At 59.2% G+C, this 18,511-nt stretch overlaps 1 protein-coding gene across 2 annotated transcripts; it reads left to right on the plus strand.

Moving 5' to 3' along the window:
- Nucleotides 1–1,773: 1,773 nt before the first annotated feature.
- URB2 (URB2 ribosome biogenesis homolog) lies at nt 1,774–17,617 on the plus strand. Of its 2 annotated transcripts, XM_078609991.1 has the most exons (16): nt 1,811–1,888; nt 2,615–2,762; nt 3,322–3,478; nt 5,102–5,269; nt 5,852–6,172; nt 7,177–7,361; nt 7,562–7,778; nt 8,251–8,542; nt 9,665–9,894; nt 9,996–12,552; nt 13,086–13,246; nt 13,388–13,498; nt 13,879–14,235; nt 14,998–15,094; nt 16,048–16,193; nt 16,566–17,617. In XM_078609991.1, exons 3-16 carry the CDS (start codon nt 3,347–3,349, stop codon nt 16,773–16,775), a joined length of 5,184 nt encoding a protein of 1,727 aa, XP_078466117.1. In that variant the 5' UTR covers nt 1,811–1,888; nt 2,615–2,762; nt 3,322–3,346; the 3' UTR covers nt 16,776–17,617. The 2 variants fall into 2 exon arrangements, with proteins under 2 accessions (XP_078466116.1, XP_078466117.1); XM_078609990.1 differs by lacking the exon at nt 2,615–2,762 and having other exon boundaries at nt 1,774–1,888.
- Nucleotides 17,618–18,511: the final 894 nt, after the last annotated feature.

The following is an 18,511-nucleotide window of genomic DNA, read 5'->3' on the forward strand; positions in this document are numbered from 1 at the left end:
TTCTGAATATTCTATAGCCGACGCTTGCCTGTGATGTGTTTTTTTTTTCAATTTTATTAAATTCATTCGGAATAAATGTCCCGCTAATGCAGCTCATGAATTTACAGCTGCAATATTCACCGAGGGTTTTAAGTGTCATACAATAGCATGCATTTGCTTAAGCAAATATGAGCCCATTGACAACTTATAAAACAAGGGCAAAATAAAATAACACGTATTAAACAACTCCGTTTTAAGTCACAATTTGCTTTATTCATACAAGAAATGCAACAACCTCAACGTATCCGATTTTTGGCTCCCATAAAAGTACAAATATTTACTTTTTTCCCATTATATTTCAATGAATGAAGAGCTGATACGATTACCAGCATCATTATTTAGACTGCTGGAGGAATCAGATGTCCAGCGGGGGCGGGTCAGTTTCGTAAGCCCTTTATAACAAAACGTATGGCAAAAATATATTGGTAACTTTTCAATGTTTTCTCAACTCGATAGCAAATCCTCTATTGTGCCAATGTTCAAGTATAGTATATATACACACACATGAGATATACTCCATTGGAACCTCATTTGCCAGTAAAATATATAATTGGTGTTTTACCCTTTTATCTGGCAACAAAACTGACACCTTTTTTACAAGGAGTCATGTTTGCATAGACCACAATACCTGCAGTCATAATACAAACAAAAAACACAACTCTGATAATATATGCACTGTCCTTGAAGTTGATTGGTCCACACCCGAGACAGCTTTCCTTAGAGCCTAGTCTCACATGGGTTGGACCAGATGACGCCAAAAGGCGCACAACTCAAAGACAATGCACCATCAGAGTATGAGAGCTCGGGGTAAGCATTTACACCGAGCTCTCATACTTATGTCATACTGATGACAATACTATATTCTATCATAAAATTTTAAATATATATTTTTAAACAATCTTTTTACACGCTTTCTATTAACTCACTTTGTTGTTGTATCCTCAAATATTGTAACTCAATTTTAACCCACTTCCCAATGTGCTATCGACTGCAAACTTGGCATACTTATGTCTTACTGATGACAATACTATATTCTATCATAAAACAATTTTAAACATTCTTTTTTATATGTTAAGTTTCGGCTTGGGTCTAATTGTCTACGCTCAAATCACGTTGGCTGTAATTGGCGACGGTCCCTTACGTTATGGCAAGCTTCCTGGAGTCGTGGAGTTCTTCCATTACTAGTAAATTTAATTAAAGCGTGTTTTTAAGAAAGTATTTTTAAAATATTATTAAATAAACCATCAAACGAATCGCTCGACGCAATGTCCCAGCCCACGCACATCCTCGACGGAGTCGCTGCAATGTCCACGGACGACCTCCTTGGAGCGGTTTAAAGGGAAACTTCAGCGTTCAACTTTAAACAAACGCGTTACAAAACTGGTGCCATGCGCATTTTTAGAAAAAAAAAATAAACATTTCAAACAAATATCTCTCTCATCATACTCTTAGCCGCTTCAATAAACCGCATGTTAACAACACCGCATTCTAACACAGCTTTATTGTGGCTGCGGTTGAATTGGGACGTCTGCTTAAATATAACAAAAAATATTCTTTGTAGCTCATCGGATTATAAATCAATATGCAGATTCTAATCGTTTAACGTTAATTGACAAAAAAATTTAAACAATTTCCGAAAAGCTTGGAGTTTACGAACGCACCCCCCCACCACCGACTCGGACCCGGAAGCGGAAGGGAGCGAGGCCGGTGCCGTGGGGAGCTCCGCACGTGGCTTTGGGTGGCCACGTGGTGATTCGCTCTCACTCGCCGTAGGCCTCTGGGTTTTTTTTTTAAGTTTACAAGTGCAGCAGCAACAACAACAAACAAAAACATACTTTACTGGACGACGGTACGTGTATGCCACGGGAGAGGGGTTTTGACGCTGGAAATGTGCGACGCTTGAAACCGGTTGCCTAAATTTAAGACCGCGCTTGCAAATGTTGATACCGTTCTCTGTTATTAACCGGCACTAACCTTTCATTCGTGACGATATTGGATGTAGCTCAGGATGCTGCAACGGTTGGCGCAGTGGACGTGCACGCGATATGTTTGTCGGTTCTATTTCGCAGCCCGCCAGCAGTTCTCTTTATGGGTGAATCGGCAGTGTGTGTGTGGGGGGGGGGGGTAAAGTTGTGGGTACTTGACTCCCCTTCCAAAGGCGTTATGGCCAGCGTGAAAGAGTAGTTGGTCCTAGACCTCCGTCTAGTGGAGGAGGCCCTTTCGCCTCCAACGTATTGCAGAGGAATGACCACAACGGCGAACGCACGAGAGATGCGATGAGCGAAAACGCCTTTGAAAAGTGACCACGGCGTTCGCGTCTTCCGCCGCCACGCGTAATGATGTGTTTGTAACGGGAAAGTCTCCATCGGGATGGTAAACTAATTTTTCGATGTAAAGCTTTCGTGACTGCAGGGATTCATCTTCTTGGTTCTTTCGGTAAAGTCACGTAGAAGGGAAATAAAAATAAAATAAATAAAACATTTTATTACGTTTTATTTTTTTATTATTTTCCTTCTACGTGACTTTACCGAAAGAACCAAGAAGAAAAAAACTAAATTTTGTTTAATATTATCAGGAGTAACGGGAGATAAGTCTCCGTGCACGCGTTGGGGATAGATCGCCTTTACGGGTCTGCAGAGACGCGGCCCCCCAACCCGCGTGCTGGAACCGTCTCATAGCCGCCTGGCACCACCCCTCAAGTTGGGAGTCTTCTTAAGCGCGTGGTACGTTGCTGGCTAAGCTCAGTCCGTCGTTCTGAACATCAGGTGCCGGGGGAATGGAGAGGAGGTAGAAGCTGCCGGAACCACAAGCGCGCCTTGCCACACCTTCCCCGGCTAAACGCGCTGTTGTTGTTTCTGCTGTTGCTGTTCTTGTTGCTGTTGTTGCTGCTGCTGTTGTTGCTGCTGCTGTTGTTGCTGCTGCTGTTCTTGCTGCTGTTGCTGTTGTTGCTGCTGCTGTTGTTATTGTTGCTGTTGTTGCTGCTGCTGTTGTTCTTGCTGCTGTTGTTGCTGCTGCTGTTGTTATTGTTGCTGTTGTTGCTGCTGCTGTTGTTCTTGCTGCTGTTGTTGCTGATGTGTTTGCTGTTGTTTTTTTCTGCTACTGTTGTTGCTGTTGTTGCTGCTACTGTTGTTGTTTCTGCTGCTGTGTTTCTACTGTTATTGCTGTTGTTGCTGCTGCTGTTATTGTTATTGATGTTGTTGCTCGACTTGGACTTGCATAACAATGACTTTGTCCCACCTCTGGTGGTTGTTGCTGTTGTCGTCGCCGTCGCTTTACGAGCAGTAGCCCCGGAGCGGCGGAGCGAGCCATGGCGAGCGCGGGCGTTTACGCGACCATCCCGGCCACGCTCAAGGGCAGCCGCACGCCGTGGCCCGAGAAACTGAAGCTGGCCCGCGCCGCGTGGAGTTCCCCACGCTGCCTCCTGCCCAACAAGGAACAGGTACCGGAGGATCGTAGAGTCGGAGACGGATTGGGGGGGGGGGGTCGGCAGGAGGAGGAGAGCACGCGCGGAGAGGTGCCACGGGATGCAAGGGGGAGGCACACAGGTGGAGGAAATAGTCGAGGATGTGTAAAAGAGTGGACTCTAGCGATGGTTGGTCCACCCATCGCGCAATAAACCATCGTGCAAACTCCGGTCGTCCTCGCAGCGCCGGCAGCTTTTGGCCGGGTACGGGTACCCGTACGCTACCCGTACCCTACCCGAAATGAGTGACAAACGGTTGCTCACCGGTGACTCACGGCCTAACCCGTACCCGTACCCGGCCGCACCAGGGTCGCAAACGGGTACCCGGCCGGGTACGGGTAGCTGGGTATCGGGTAGGGTACGGGTAACGGGTACCCGGTTGCGACCTCTGTCGCGCGGCGCTTTCGGATGCGCTTCTGCGGCCGGCTGGAACGCTCTTCCGATTCATATTCTCAGGTTTTTTCGGTAAAGTCACGTAGGTAAAAACATTAAAATTAATGAAAGTAAAATAAAACAAAACAAAATAAAATTCACGACGTTTCGGAGGCAACACAAGTCTCCGTCATCAGGTGGGACCGTCACAGCCGAATTAGCTGCATCAGCTTCAAATCTAGAAGCTCTTCCGATTATTAGGAAGCCACTGGAGCTATCCACTTTTAAAACTAAATTGGAAACATTTCGTTCGAACTGCTTTTTGAGTTTAGTTTGTTTTACTTCCCTCGCACCTCTGAATATCACGGTTGGCTACGTATGGTGCGTACATTCGTACACCCTGGGTAGCGTAAATGGGAAGGAGGGGTTGCCCAGATAAATCAAGTACACGAATAGTGAGCAACTCATGTAAATGTGTTGTCTGTTTTATTACCGCTCATCGCTTTATAATCTGTTTACTTGCTGGAACATTTGGTTATGTGGGCACTGAATGAGTGAAAAGCAGCGACTAATTAAAACCAGTATATAAATATATGTTATTGTTCCCGAAGCACTGTTAATCCGTTGCACGGTTAATCCGTAACCCGGATAATCCCTCCACAGGTAATCGAGAGTTACCTGTGGCGGAGCTGGACACTGCCTCTGGGCTTTGCGATGTGAGCATCGCGATGCTGTGTTGCCTGCAGTTTAAGAAACCTAATTTGCCAATCCGCGAGTCGGTCTGTCTGTCGCAGCACTTTCCTGAGCCTAAAACTAGGAACAATTTTTTTTATATTTTACCAGGTAAGGCCCACTGAGCTATATAACAATTTTTCAGAAGCGGCCTGGCCACAAATGATAGCCCAATAGAGTGGCTTACCACGTGGACACTTATAGCAGCCAAATACACAAAACGCGTGTTTCTAAATGTGGAGGGATAAAACCGGAGCACCCGGAGAAAATTCCACGCAACCACGGGGGAAACATGCAAACTCCAAACATACAGGCGTCAGGGTCGGGGTCACGAACACACGACCTGCGTACCAGACGAGGCCGTTAACATCTCGCCACACCACGCTTAGCACGGAGGCCAAAAGCTGTGGGGAACTTGACACGGTGAGTCAGGAGAGATGCACCGCGCGTGTCCCTTACGATGCTCTCTCTCCCGGCGGCGTTGCGGACCGACAGCTGCTGCTGGACTGGGCATGCAACTCGCTGTCGTCGTACTACTCGCGCAAGCTGCCGCTGGGCCCCGGCGTCGCGACGCAACTCTGGGCCTTCCTGGGAGAGGTGCTGGGCAGCGCCCGCGTGCGGGGCGAGGGCCGGCCCGTGTCTCTTCGAGCGCCCGTCGCGCAGGTCAGCTGACTGCCCCCGCGCTCGCCCTCTCGGTGACACAACGGGGGGGGGGGGGTGGGGGGAGTAGATCGCTCGGTGAAGAGACTCGCCACGGATGCAGTTTCACTCTTCGATAAGTTCCGCTTGTCTTTACGTCCTCGCAGGATGTGAGTAGAAAATAAAAGGATAACAGCTCGCCGCTCTTCTAAAGTGCAGTTGTGCAAGGGCACTGCCAGTGACCACTACTGAATTCCCACAATGCATTGCTTTGATTTATTTACAACCCCTGGGCAAACGGTTAACCCCCTGACTGGGATTTGAATTCACAACTCTCCAATCGATAGTCGAGCGCTACTGGAGCTGGCAGTACAGCAAGTAGTTTAACACTCTCCGAGACAATCATCCGATGTGATGTGTCATACGGATCGACAGCACGGCTGTTGGGGGTGGCTGTGCTATGACCACCCTCCGCCACCACCCCCTCCCCCCCACCGACCTTCATTAAATTCCCAGCCGCAACCGACAGCGGCGGCGGCGGCGGCGAGCGATATCTGAGCCGGTCCGAGAACGGTGGAACGAAACGAGCCGAGTTGCTCCGCGCAGATGTTGGTGGAGCGGCTGTGCGAGCTGGCGGGCCTCCGGGCGGCGGAGGGCGCCGGCGCCGGCGGTGCGGAGCTGGAGACCCCGAGTCCTGCGACGCTCCTCGCGTGTTTCCAAGACATCCTGCGCACGCCGCCGCTCCGCACCATCCTGGCCGCCAAGCTTGAGCTGCTGGCGCGGCTGCTGCGGGCGCTGCTCACGATGGCGTGCCGCTCCCTGCTCCCGCCGGCGCCGGCGGCGGCGTCCAGGGAGGAGAGAGCGCGGCGGGGAGGGGCAGCTCCCGTCTCCTCGTCCGACTCTCCGTCCGTCGCTTCGCTTCTCCAGGTCTCGCCGGAGTTTGACCGCGGCCGGATTCGCTGCACGCACCCGACAGGCTCGGCTGCCGCACCGTCGCCTTGGCCGTTGCTGCCCCAGGCTTGGGTGCCGCGTTGGGCGCGTTGCCGGGTTTTGTCGGGAAGTCTCCCGGCAGGATGGGAGTTAAGGAACTTGGGAAGATCCGAAGAGATCGTGGCAGGGAGGGCATTGCGATTGGTGTTTTTGGATGGAGGAGGGCAGGTGACCGAGAGGGACATTGGAGTGGCACCCAGATGTCGCTGAGGCCACGGGAAAGGCCTGAAGCCTGATAGTGGGATAACGTGGGCGGACACTCGGAGGGTCGGTTCTCTCGTGTGGGCAACAGCTACGGAATGTGGCAGACGGTGAGGTGTGATGACATCAATTGTATTGGCTATCATGACCTCTTGACCTTTAATCTACACGATATGGATAATTAATTTGTCCCTTTGTGAGTGAGCCTGTCTGTCACGGGACCTACTTTGAGTAATATCTGTCACACAGAGTCGACTAAGGGCTCATTCTGACCGGATGGTTTTGTTGATGAGCTTCGCGGAGAGCCTTTGAACTTTGATCTTGGTAAAAAAAAAATCAATGACCAATAAAAAGACAAGTTGGGACACTCGAGCCTGTATCTAATTAAATTAGATGTTTTAGCGAGAGTGGATCTTAGTCTTTATTAGTTTAAAACTTCTCTCGAACACGAGAGCGAACGGGTGGGAGGTGAGATGGGAAGGAAGCTACCCAGAACGCTTTCCAGCAGCAGCAGCAGCAGCAGCGTGATAACAAAACAGTTTTCTCCGCGTTGTTTTTCAAAGCGACGGTCTAACGATACTTATTCAGCTCGCCGTCGATGCAAAGCGCGTCCGTTAAGGAATCGCAATTCGGAACACGTTATTTCTCCCCGTCCCGTCGGACGGTACCCGCGCGTGCGCCGACCCCCCCGCAACGCGACGCCCTAGAACCGCGTCTCCCCTCGCCGTCCTCGCGGGCAGGTGCTGTCACAGACGCTGGCACTGTACGCGGCCACGCAGAGGCAGCAGGTGAACCCGCAGCGCGTCTTCCGCCTGCTCACGGGGCAGCTGCTGGGCCCCGCCGTGGTGCTCCGCCACCTCCTGCTGTCGGAGGGCGGCATCGCGGCGCTCGGGGCGGCCCAGGAACCGCCCCCCACCTTGCCACGGTACGACCCGGGCCCCCACCCCTCCCCAACTCTCGCCTCGCCGGATAAATAACATGAGATGTCAATCTCGCTTTTGTGGGAATATCCAGTGGGCCACGGCTTACGTCGAGTTGTGATCAAAACAATGAGACGACAATAATACTTACAAGGTTAAACGTACGTACGTACAAGTTGACGACGATGACGATCTGTCCCCGCAGCGACCCCGCGGCCGGGGAGGCCCACGCTGGCGCCCGGGCCCCGGTCGCCCGGGACATCCGCTCCCGTCTGGAGGCCGCCGTGGCCGCGGCGCTCTTCCACGCCGACCTGCTGCCCTCGTACCGCGACGAGCTGCTGCCCCCACGGCTGGACGCCGCGGGGGGCAGCAAGGAGCAGCACCGGAAGGCGCCCGGGAAATCGTCCTCCGGGCTCGCGCCGGTAAGCGCCGACACGCCTCCAGCTGTACGCTTGGAGGCGTACGTACGTACGTACGCGTGCGTGAGAGCCCCTGTGTCGATCCGGAACCTCCACGTCGCCGGAATGGGCATGTTATGTTTGGATGGCCACCATTGGTTGACTTAAGACAAAGGGGTGCTCACTCTTTTTCTACCCTGGGGGTATCGCCGCACCAACCTCTGCTGCCCACCACAGCATCGACATCTCGGATGACAATTGCACGGGAATTACAACTCGTTAGGAATCGCAAAGCTGTCGCAACCGCGTCATCGCCGTTGTTTGCCACCGTCCCGCGGGCCTGCTCCACGTCGGAGGCCGGGACTCGCGGCCCCCGACCTGTGACCTCTCGACCTCCGACCTGTGACCTCTCGACCTCCGACCTGTGACCTCTCGACCTCACTGCCCATCCCTGCCCATCCCTCCCGCTCTCTTCCCGTCGGGGTTTTTTTCCCAGCTGCGGACGATCCTGGACGTGGTGAGCTCGCCGGGCGTGGCGGGCTGGGACGGAGCCTCGGCGGCCGACGACGTCGATCCCGTGCCGTGCGGAGCCGTCCCCTTGCTCTACCGACAGCTGCTGGAGGCGTACGGTGGTTCGTCGGACTCGGCTGCCATTCTGTGCTTCCGAGCATTGCGCCGGATGGTGGCGGCGCTTGGCGTGGAGCCGGGTGACGCCGCCGCCGCCGCCGCGGTGGCGGGGGAAGAGGAGGCGGAGGGGACGGGCGCCGCGTCGAACATCGACGCGTTGGGTGAGAGGCACCGGCGATTTGGTGGTTTTTGTTGTTTTTGGGGAGAGCGAAGATGTCAACTCCAAATAAACAGCAGGCGTCAGGGTCGGGATCGAACCCATGGCCTGCTGTATTCCAGACGAGGTAGTTAACATCTCCTAGCCACCGTGATGATGATGAGAGGGAGAGACACGCACACTCCAAATATCCAGCAGGCGTCATGGTCGGGATCGAATCCACGACCTCCTGTGTACCCGGCGAGGTAGTTAACATCATCTCCTAGCCACCGGCGGGGAACTTCGTGGCGTGCTGAGCCGCAAGAATAGAGAAGTGTTGTGATGGGCAATACAGCCGTGTCGTCACGTTGGCGAGGTTAGTTGGTGGGAGGATTGGCCGTCCAGAAACAATGCAAAACGTACGTTACAGTAGGCGGTGAAAGTGTACTTATTGCGAACTTAAATCGAGTGGGCGGTGAGGAGTAGGAAGTGTGTCGGCGAGTGATCTGGCTTAAAGGTAACCCGTTTACTAGCCGAGATGTGGGCACTGAGTCAAAGAGGAGCGAAAGCACGAGCGGACCCGTTCACCGTCCAGGCGCGTTAACCGTTCGCCAGCGCTGCAGCGAGCGCAACGTGGACGGCGCACGGAGCGGGGTCGCGATTTGGTCCAAGGGTCGATCCTTCGTGTCTTTCTCTGTCACCGCGTTTGCGTTGCGTTATTTTTCCGGCTCTCTCGTACAGTTACGCTACACAGGGACTCTTACTTGTGAACATTTGACGTACGAACTTTCAGAGATGCGAACAAACCTGGTCCGTATGTTGGGACCGAGAGTCGTAAGTTAAACCGCCGCGCAATAGATGGCGGTGGTGGCATCTACATCTGCAGAACGGGAGATTGTACAACTTTTAAAGCCGTTAGTGTACACGCCGTACAACATGTTTGGAATCTACAGGAGTAAAGTTGGACTTATGAACAAATTTACTTCTAACAGAACCTCTGGAACCTAACTCGTTCGTAAGTGGAGGGTGTCCCCGTATGTGTTTTGCCTAGAAATAGTAAATCGATTGGCTTCAACGCGGAACGTAATCGACCCGACCGTTCTTGACGCCTCCCTCTCTCCCACCCCCCCCCCCGCACCCCGTGAAGGCTCCCGTCACACCCTGCTGGCGCTGGACCAGCTGCTGAGCGCCGTCGCCGCGGCGGACGTCTACAACGTCGCCGTCGACCGCATCCAGCACGGCGCGCTCCAGTTCGCGTTTTACGAGCGCCTGGCGGCGGCGCTGCTGGCGCGCCCCAGCTCGGCGCTGCCCGCGTGGCACCGCTGCCTGCGCTCGCTGCTGGGCCTCAACCACCTCATCCTGGAGCCCCACCTGCAGGTGATCGCCGTGACAAAGTTGCATCTCGCGCCCTCCGAACGCGGAGGTGGGGGGAGGGGGGTATCTGCGGCTCTGACCCCCCGTCTTCTCCCGTCCCCAAGGCGTTGGTGTCCATCGCGTGGCTCGGCCCCGAGCCGCCAGAGCCGCGCGGACGCAAGGCCCGCGACGCCCTGCTGTGCGTGCTGCTCGCCACCTACGCCAAGCTGCGCCAGCTCGCCAAGCCGCTGGGGGCCGCCTTCTCCTCGCTGTGTCGCGACGACGACGACGACGGGAGCCCGCGCGGCTCCTCGTCGCGCCTGGTCGGCACCGCTCTGGGGGACAAGCTGTCGGAGTGCCTCGCCGAGCTCCCCGCGGGGCAGGCGGCCGACGTGTGGGAACTGGCGCTGGAGGCCGTCCGCTCCAGGCTGCCGCCCCCCGGCGCCCCGGAGCGGGGGGGCCCCCGCTGGGCCCGGCCGCTGCCGTCGGTGGCGCTGCTCCTCCACGCCGTGCTCTTCCGGGCGCGCTCGCCGGACGCCTCGTGGCCGGCGCCGGCCGTGGCGCGGGCCACGCGGCTCATGGAGGCGACGCTGCGCGAGGCGCTCGCCCCGCTGCTCCTGCTGTGCCGCGCGGAGGGCGGCGCCGGGGCGGAGACGGCGCCCGCCCTCGAGGCCGCCCTGACGCTGGCGCACACGTGGGCCGAGCTCGACCTCTGCTTCCAACTCAACTGCCCCCGGTACCGGTCGCCCGGCAGGGACGCCGCCGCCGGTGCCGTCACGGGGGGCGGCGCCGAAACCGTAAACGACGGCGGAGACGACGGCGGCGACGACGGCGGTTTTGCCGCCGACGCATCGGTGGGCACGTACGACTTCCGCTGCCTGGCGCCCGCCGTGCCGGCGCGGGTTTGGCGCGAGCTCACCAGGCCTCTGCGCCGAAGCGGCGGCGGCGACGGCGCGAGCGGCCGGGCGCGGTTTCTGCTGGCGACGCTGAGCGTGCAGAAGGTGCGCGCGCTGTCGCTGCGGCGCGCCGTCGCCGGTTCTCGCGGCTACGCCCGCGGCCTGCGGCGCGCCGCCCATCTCGCCGTGCGGCTGGCGCCGTGGGCGGACGGCGCGCGGCAGGCGCCGTGGGACGGAGAGTTGGCCTCGGTGGACGAGGCGTCGCGCGCCGCCGCGCACTGGCGCCTCGTGCTCGGCCACCTCCCGCTGCTGCTGCCCCACCTGGTGCCCGGCGACGTGCAGGCCGTCGCCGACGCCGTCACGGACGCCGCGCTCGCCTCTCCGGACGACGAGGGAGCGGGCGACGCCGGGGGGGCGACGCCGCGGGCGCTGGCGTGGGCCCTGCTCCGCGGGCCGCTGCTCCCCGAGCTGGGCGCCGTGCAGGCCGCCGTGGTGACCGCGCTCGTGGCCCGAGCGGCCGAGGCCCTGGGCGCCGGCGACGACGACGGCGCCGGGCGGGAGGGGGCGCCGCCGTCGTCGCTGCTGCCGGCCCTCGCCCGCCGGGACCTACCCTGGGCCGCGGAGGCGAGCGCGGCCGCGCGGAAGGCGGCCTACGTGAGGCCTCACCGGGACGACGGAGACGTCGACGCGGAGGACGCGCCGCCGGCGCGCGCCGCCACCTGGGCGCTGCTGGACGAGGTGGCGCAGGGCATGTTGGGCAGGGCAGCCGCCGGCGCGGAGCCGCCCCGGCTCCCGCCCGCCCGCCTGGCCGCGCTGGAGCGCGTGCTCGACGCGCTGGCGGCGCAGCGCCTGGACGCGGCGCCGCCGGGGACCGCCGCGCGCTGCTTCCTCGCGCTCTTCGCCGTCGTCTCGAGCGTGGCGCCCGCGGACGAGGCCTCGCTGCGCCTGCTCACCCGCTGCTGCCGCCTGTTGGCGGCGCTGCAGCGCGGGGGGACGGGCGCGGCGGGCGCGGCGGGCACGCCCCGCGCCGTGAGTCCTGCCGAGACGCTGGAGGCGCTCGCGCGGCCGCTGCTGCGCGCTGGCGCGTGCGCCGCCTCCTTCGGAGCGGCGGCCGAGACGGAGCACCGGCGCGCCGTGCGGGGGCTGTTCCGCGCTGCGCTGCTCGCCATCGCCGCCCAGCCCCGCGGCCGCCGCGGCGCTCCGCTCGCCGTGCGGGCGTTCTCCGAGTTCCTGCTGGCGCAGGCCGATGGCGCCGGGTGGTGCCGCGCAGTGACGCCGAGCGTCAAGCGGCGCCGGCGCTCCGCCGTCGCCGCGCCGTCCTCCACGCTGCTGGAGATGGCGACGGCGTTCTTGCAGGCGGCGCTGGCCGACTCTGCGGCGGCGAGGCGCCGCTCGTACACCACGGAGCTCGACGCCGTGACGGCCGCCGCGGCCGCCGCGGTGGGGGGCCTCCTCGACGCCGACGACTCCGTCGGCGTCGACGCCGCCGACGAGAAGCTGGAGCTGCTCGTGGTCCCGGCCGCCGTGCTGCTGGAGGCCGAGTTGCAGGCGCCGGGCGGCGCCGCGACGGAGGGGTTGCGGCACGGCGCGGTGTACGCGCGCGTCTTCGAGCGCGTCGCGCGCCGCCTCCGCTCGTACGAGGGCGGCGAGGACGCCCGGCGCCGCGTCGCCTCCCACGCCGGGTTCCTGCGGCTCCTGCTGCGGGGGGCTGCTGGGGAGCGGGGGGGCGGAGTGGCGGAGACGACGGCGCCGGCGCTCTTCTCGGCACTCGCTGACCTGCTGGCCGGTGAGGCGCCGGTCCGGGGAGGGGTCGGGCCTAGACGGTTCGCGGTCCCATCTGCAAGTCGACTGTTGGATCACAGCCTCCTTCCCCCCGTGCCCTGTCCGTCGTGGGGTTTGTTTGGCCGTGCCGTGCGGGTGGATTGGGGAAGGGGAGAGAGTCGGGGTGAGGGGGGGGCGGTGACGCGACTGAGGTCACTGCGGGGTCACCACGGGGTCACCGCGAGGTCGCGTTTCACTCGCCGCCTATGTTGGGTGAATCGGTCACTTGTGTTTTAGTTTTACATCCCGATCCCGTTTGTATCGTACAGTTTGTTCACCGTCGTAGCGCGATGAATATTCTAGTTGCATAAACATTGAAATGAACCTACAATGCAGTGCAATGTGAGCTTAACCACTGATAATCAATCTGGGAAGTCGATGCATTGTTACTCGCCTAATATAGTTTCCCACCCGTCTGTGTGTCCCCTCCGCGCCCCCCCCCCCCCGCTGCCCATGCCCCCCCTCGCCGTGCCCCCCCCCCCCCGCGAACCGTGGCAGCCCCCGGCGTGACGCGGGAGGAGTTCTCGGCGCTGCGGCCCCAGCTGTCGGCGCTGGGCGCTCCACTGGCGGCGGCGTGCGGTGCGGAGCGGCTCCGGGTGCTGCTGCTCGAACTCCTCGGCGCGCTCTCCGCTCAGCGGCTGCAGGGCGCTCACACGCAGGTAGCGACGCCCGCACGCACGCGACCAACCGCGCTAATCGGAGGTGCGGGACGACAAACTAAAACGCAAATAGCGGCTCTGAAGAAGTGGGTTTGTCGGGCCTCTTACCTTCACCGGTTTCCCACTCCTGTCCCCGTGCAGGAGGCCGTCTCCGCGCTGCGTCTCTGCCAGCTGCTCGCGCTCGCCGACCTCGAGGGGGGGCCCTGCGACGCCTTCTGGCGGGCCGCCCCCCGCTTCCTCTCCGCCATCGTGGTAAGCACCGCACCCCGGTGGCGGCGACGAGTCGATCGGCGGCTCACGTGTGGCGGGGCCAAGCTTGGGTCGCCACCCTCGTCTTCAGAGACGGCTGGTGGCCACCATGGAGGAGGAGGCCAATTTACCCTCCAGAGTTCCCTCGAAATATCAGCGTTTGCACATTTACCTTTTTAGTTGAGACACGAGGGAACATGTACAGGGGGTCCCCGATATACGTCAGGGACCGGAACGACGCCCAGCGGGGAATTTTCCCCATAAGAATAATGGGAAATGATTGGGGGGGTGGGAGGCACCTTAAGGGCGTAAACGCATCGCCAGCAGCAGCTGCGCGAGCCGGCAGTTGCAGGGGCTGCGCCTTCATTGCCTCCTCTCGGCAGACGGTGACGCGGGAGGCTCCGCGCTGGCTGGCGGGCGAGGCCCACGCGCCGGTGCTCGCCGCGCTCGACTGCGCCGCGACGCTGCTCGCGCGCGGGGGCCACTGGGACGTCGCGGCGACGACGGCGATGACGACGGCGACGACGACGGCGAAGGAGGAGGAGACGCCGATCGAGAGCGGCCCCCCCCCGCGGGGAGGGGCCCACGGGCCGCGTCCAGTGGGCCCCCACGGGCCGGCCGCCCTGGCCATGCAGGCCGTGCTGGCGGCGCCGCTGGAGCGGCTGACGCCCGCGCGCCACCACGAGATGTTCCACGCCTGCCACGAGCTGCTCTTCGCCATCATGCAGATGCACCCGCAGGTGAGGGCGGTGGCGGTGGCGGTGGCGGTGGTGATCGTGGTGACAGTGATCGTTATTTTGGTAGTGCTTATGATGGTGGTGGTAGTGGTTATGGTGGTAGTGGTGGGGATGGTGATGGTGGGGATGGTGATGGTTGTGGTGGTTATGGCGGTGATGGTGATGGTTATAGTGGTTATGGTGGTGGTGGTTATGGTGATGGTGGTGGTTATTGTGGTAGTGGTTATGGTGGTAGTGGTGGTGGTGGGGATGGTGATGGTGGTAGTGGTTATCGTGGTGGTGGTTATGGTGGTGGTTATGGTTTTAGTGGTTATGGTGGTGGTGGTTATGATGGTAGTGGTTATGGTGGTTATGGTGGTGGTGGTGGGGATGGTGATGGTTATAGTGGTTATGGCGGTGGTGGTGGGGATGGTGATGGTTATAGTGGGTATGGTGGTAGTGGTGGTGGTGGGGATGGTTATGGTGGTAGTGGTTATGGTGGTAGTGGTTATGATGGTGGGGATGGTTGCAATTTGTCCGGGGGCATTCCAACAACGAGTGACACTCAGACTCGTCAACTCGCGTACACACACGGGGCCCCTGTGCCTCTGTCGTGCAACACGATCCTCGCGTATAAAGACATGGAGAGGCCATTATGACAAAGGGGGGGAGGTGACACCGCACTTACGCCGCACTAAACTCATCGTCGCCCCACCTGTGATGTATTGCCCGTTAACAAAAATAAAAAAAATTCCCTCCCTACTCCGACCCTCCCGCGCCCGTCAGGTGATGCTGAGAGCGGCCCCCGCCTTCCTCGGCTGCTTCCACAAACTCGTGCGCTCCGCCATGCACGAGGGACGGCTCCGGGGAGACGGCGACAAGGGTAACCACGCCGCTGCGTCCGACCGTCTTCTCTTTGGGGGGGGGGGGGGCGGTGTCGTGGCTATCCTCGCCAACGCCGTGACGCTTTTAAGCCACCAGTGTTGTCCCACGTCGTGGGACCACCGCCATAATTGCCAAACAATATATTTTACATTTTTGTTTGTTTGTTACAATGGTTACATTAGGGGACGGTCATGCACCTTTGTACCATGATGGCCCGGTTTTCACGTTGGTGCAGGGCTATAGAAAAGGATGTAAATAAGTCTCTAAAATCTCATAAGTTCAATGGAACATTACTGAGAGGGACGAGAATAGGAGGCGTACTTTAGTGTCATGCCTTGGGTAGTAACACTCCCATGCGCTCTGTGAGGCCTGTGGGTTTCAAGGCCCGGTGAGACTCGAGGCCTTGTGGGTTCTGAGGCCCTGTGGGTTCAGAGGCCCTGTGAGTTTTGAGGCCATGTGAGAGTCGAAGCCCTGTGGGTTTTGAGGCCATGTGAGAGTCGAAGCCCTGTGGGTTTTGAGGCCCTGTAACGGTGGAAGCCCTGTGAGTTTTGAGGCCCTGTGAGTTTTGAGGCCCTGTGGGTTTTGAGGCCCTGTTAGATTCGTGGCCCTGTGGGTTTCGAGGCCCTGTGGGTTTTGAGGCCCTGTGAGTTTTGAGGCCCTGTTAGATTTGAGGCCCTGTGGGTTTCGAGGCCCTGTGAGTTTTGAGGCCCTGTGAGTTTTGAGGCCCTGTTAGATTTGAGGCCCTGTGGGTTTCGAGGCCCTGTGAGTTTTGAGGCCCTGTGAGTTTTGAGGCCCTGTGAGTTTTAAGGCCCTGTTAGTTTTGAGGCCCTGTGAGTATTGAGGCCCTGTGAGTTTTAAGGCCCTGTGAGTTTTAAGGCCCTGTTAGATTCGTGGCCCCGTGTGGGTTTCGAGGCCCTGTGGGTTTGGACGCCTTCTCTGTCTCTGCGTCAGGCACGGGTGGCGGTGAAGCGGCCGAGCTGGCGGCGAGCTGTGCCCAGACGGCCGAGCGCTTGTATGTACAGGTCGCGGCACGCGTCCAGGAGTTCCCGGCTCTCGCGGGCTTCATGGCGGCGCAGTTTGTGCAGGAGCTGCAGAAGGTGAGCGAGACGTTACCCAGGTCGTTATGCTTATAGATAAAGAAAGAAAAACGAATTCATTGATTTGCCCATGCCACGCAGGCGAGTAATTCTCAGCTTGCTGTTGCTATGTCTGATGCCTCCTTCTACTGCTGCATCTACTCATGCTTCATCTGCTGCTCCTGCTGCATGTACTCCTGCTGCTGCGTCTACTCCTCCGTCTACTACTGCTTCATCTACTCCTCCCGCATCTACTTCTCCCGCATCTACTGCTGCATCGGCTCCTGCCGCATCTGCTCCCGCCGCGTCTTCCTCCGCTGCATTTGCTGCCGCCGCTGCTCCATCTAATGCCTTCTCCTCCTCCTCCTGCCACCGCCGTCGCTGCCACCGCAGGCGAGCCTGCGCGCGGAGGTGCGGCGCCCGCTGGCGGAGGGCGCCTACGCCGTGCTGGACCTGTGCCGCGAGCAGGACGCGCGCATGGTGGCGGCCACGCTGCCCTCGCACGGCCTGCGCGAGCTCTTCCGCCAGCTGCAGGCCGACCACCACAAGCACCATAAATACCTGTCGCCGCGGGCCCTCGCACTCGAGCCCGACGAAGAATGAGCGGGGCCGAGGAGAGGCGAGCTGGCGAACGTGTCCGGCCGCTGCAAGACGTGGCAGTGCGAAAACGCGCGTACCGCTTTGTACGTTGCGCGTGTGTGTACGTGGCCAGCCGTGCTAATCGGAGGTGCGGGAATGTGTCTGGCCATTCCGATGTGCGACAGCGCGAATGCAACGTGCGCGCACACCACACTTTGTCCGCCTGTATGTGTGTCGAGCTTCTTGGGCACCGTTTGTAGCCAAGCGTGCTAATCGGAGGTGCGGGAAAGGGACAACAAACTCAACACAAAAGTAAAAGTGTGCAAAGCTTTGCACCGTGTGGCGGCTCCCATGGCGGCATGAGAGAAACATCCGCTCGTCTTGCTGACCCGAGCTAGATTGACACGGCGTCGTTGCGATGAACGTCCAACTTTGCCGCGGTTTCTTCACTTGGTCACCCCCCCCCCGCACGCAGCCTTGTGGGAAAAAAACATAACAACCCGAGGCGCGAATCGACCTCGTAACTCTGTGGAGATTTTACTTTTTTAGATGTGGGAACATCTCGGAACCAAAACTGCGGCACGGTGGCCCCAGCACACATTTAAATTTCGTTCTGGCCGGGGGGGGGTCAAGCAGGGCGAGGGGTGTGGTGGCTCGGGACGTGCTCTCGTCGCCTGCGAAGGCGGAAGAGCGTCGTGGGCCTGCGGGCCCGCCATGTCCCGGCTTGGCTCGACGGCGGCGCGGCTCGCGAGAGCGCAAGAGGGAGGCAAACGGTGGCCGTGGCACCGCTCGGTCCTCGCGCCGGTTGAGTGGTGTGTGTGTGTGTTAGGTGCGTTGGAGGGTTCAAATAAAAAACGTCTCGATTCCGCGATCGTACCGAAGTCGTGCAATCGTTGGTGCCCCCCCCGTCATGCGACGATGATGATGACGACGTTGACGACGTTGACAACGTTGATGACGTTGACTGACGACATTGATGACGACATTGATGACGTTGATTTCGACGTTGATGACGTTGACACCAACGTTGACGACGACGATGTTGACGATGATGACGTTCACGACGTTTCCGTTTGGAGATCCCGAGGCCGGTGGAGTGAGGTCACCGAGCGGACCCCGGAAGGCTGTCTCAGAACTACTGCTGAAGTCCCTTCAGCTGCATCCTCTCCACACCGGGTGGCGCACATCTGGACATGCCCTGCAGACGCTGCTCAACACGCGGAAATCACACCCACATACCGCTATCAAAACCAAAACGTGTGTGCGTGTTGAGCTTCTTTCACACCGTACGTACGTAGCCAACCGCGTTAATCGGTGCGTGCGGGGGGGGGGGACAAACTAAACATCGATGCGAGCACATTCCTGCGGAGGGAGCTGGTAGGAACGTTGGGTTGCTCGGTCAATGGCCAGGGTCAACGGCGGCGTGGTGTATTCCGCAAATATGGCCGACTGAGGGCAGGCACAAGCCGGCGTGAGTAGGTTAAACGTTGAGTTTTATAAGGGCACCACGGGGTGACCAGCCCCTCCCCACCCAGCCCCACCCCTCCCACCCAGCCCCACCCTCCCCACCCAGCCCCTCCCCTCCCCACCCTCCCCTCCACCCAGCCCCACCCCTCCCATTTTTGGATGCCAGACGATACGGACGGACACAATAATCCCCTGTGGGCTGGTGTAACCAGGAGGTTCCTACCAGTATAAATGCCTCAACAATGTGTAATTGCCCATCGCGAGTTCCAGCTTGGTTCACCGATGCGATCTCG

The sequence above is a fragment of the Lampetra planeri genome, chromosome 33 (assembly GCF_965212315.1).
Source record: "Lampetra planeri chromosome 33, kcLamPlan1.2.h2, whole genome shotgun sequence".
NCBI classification, from domain to species: Eukaryota; Metazoa; Chordata; class Hyperoartia; order Petromyzontiformes; family Petromyzontidae; genus Lampetra; species Lampetra planeri.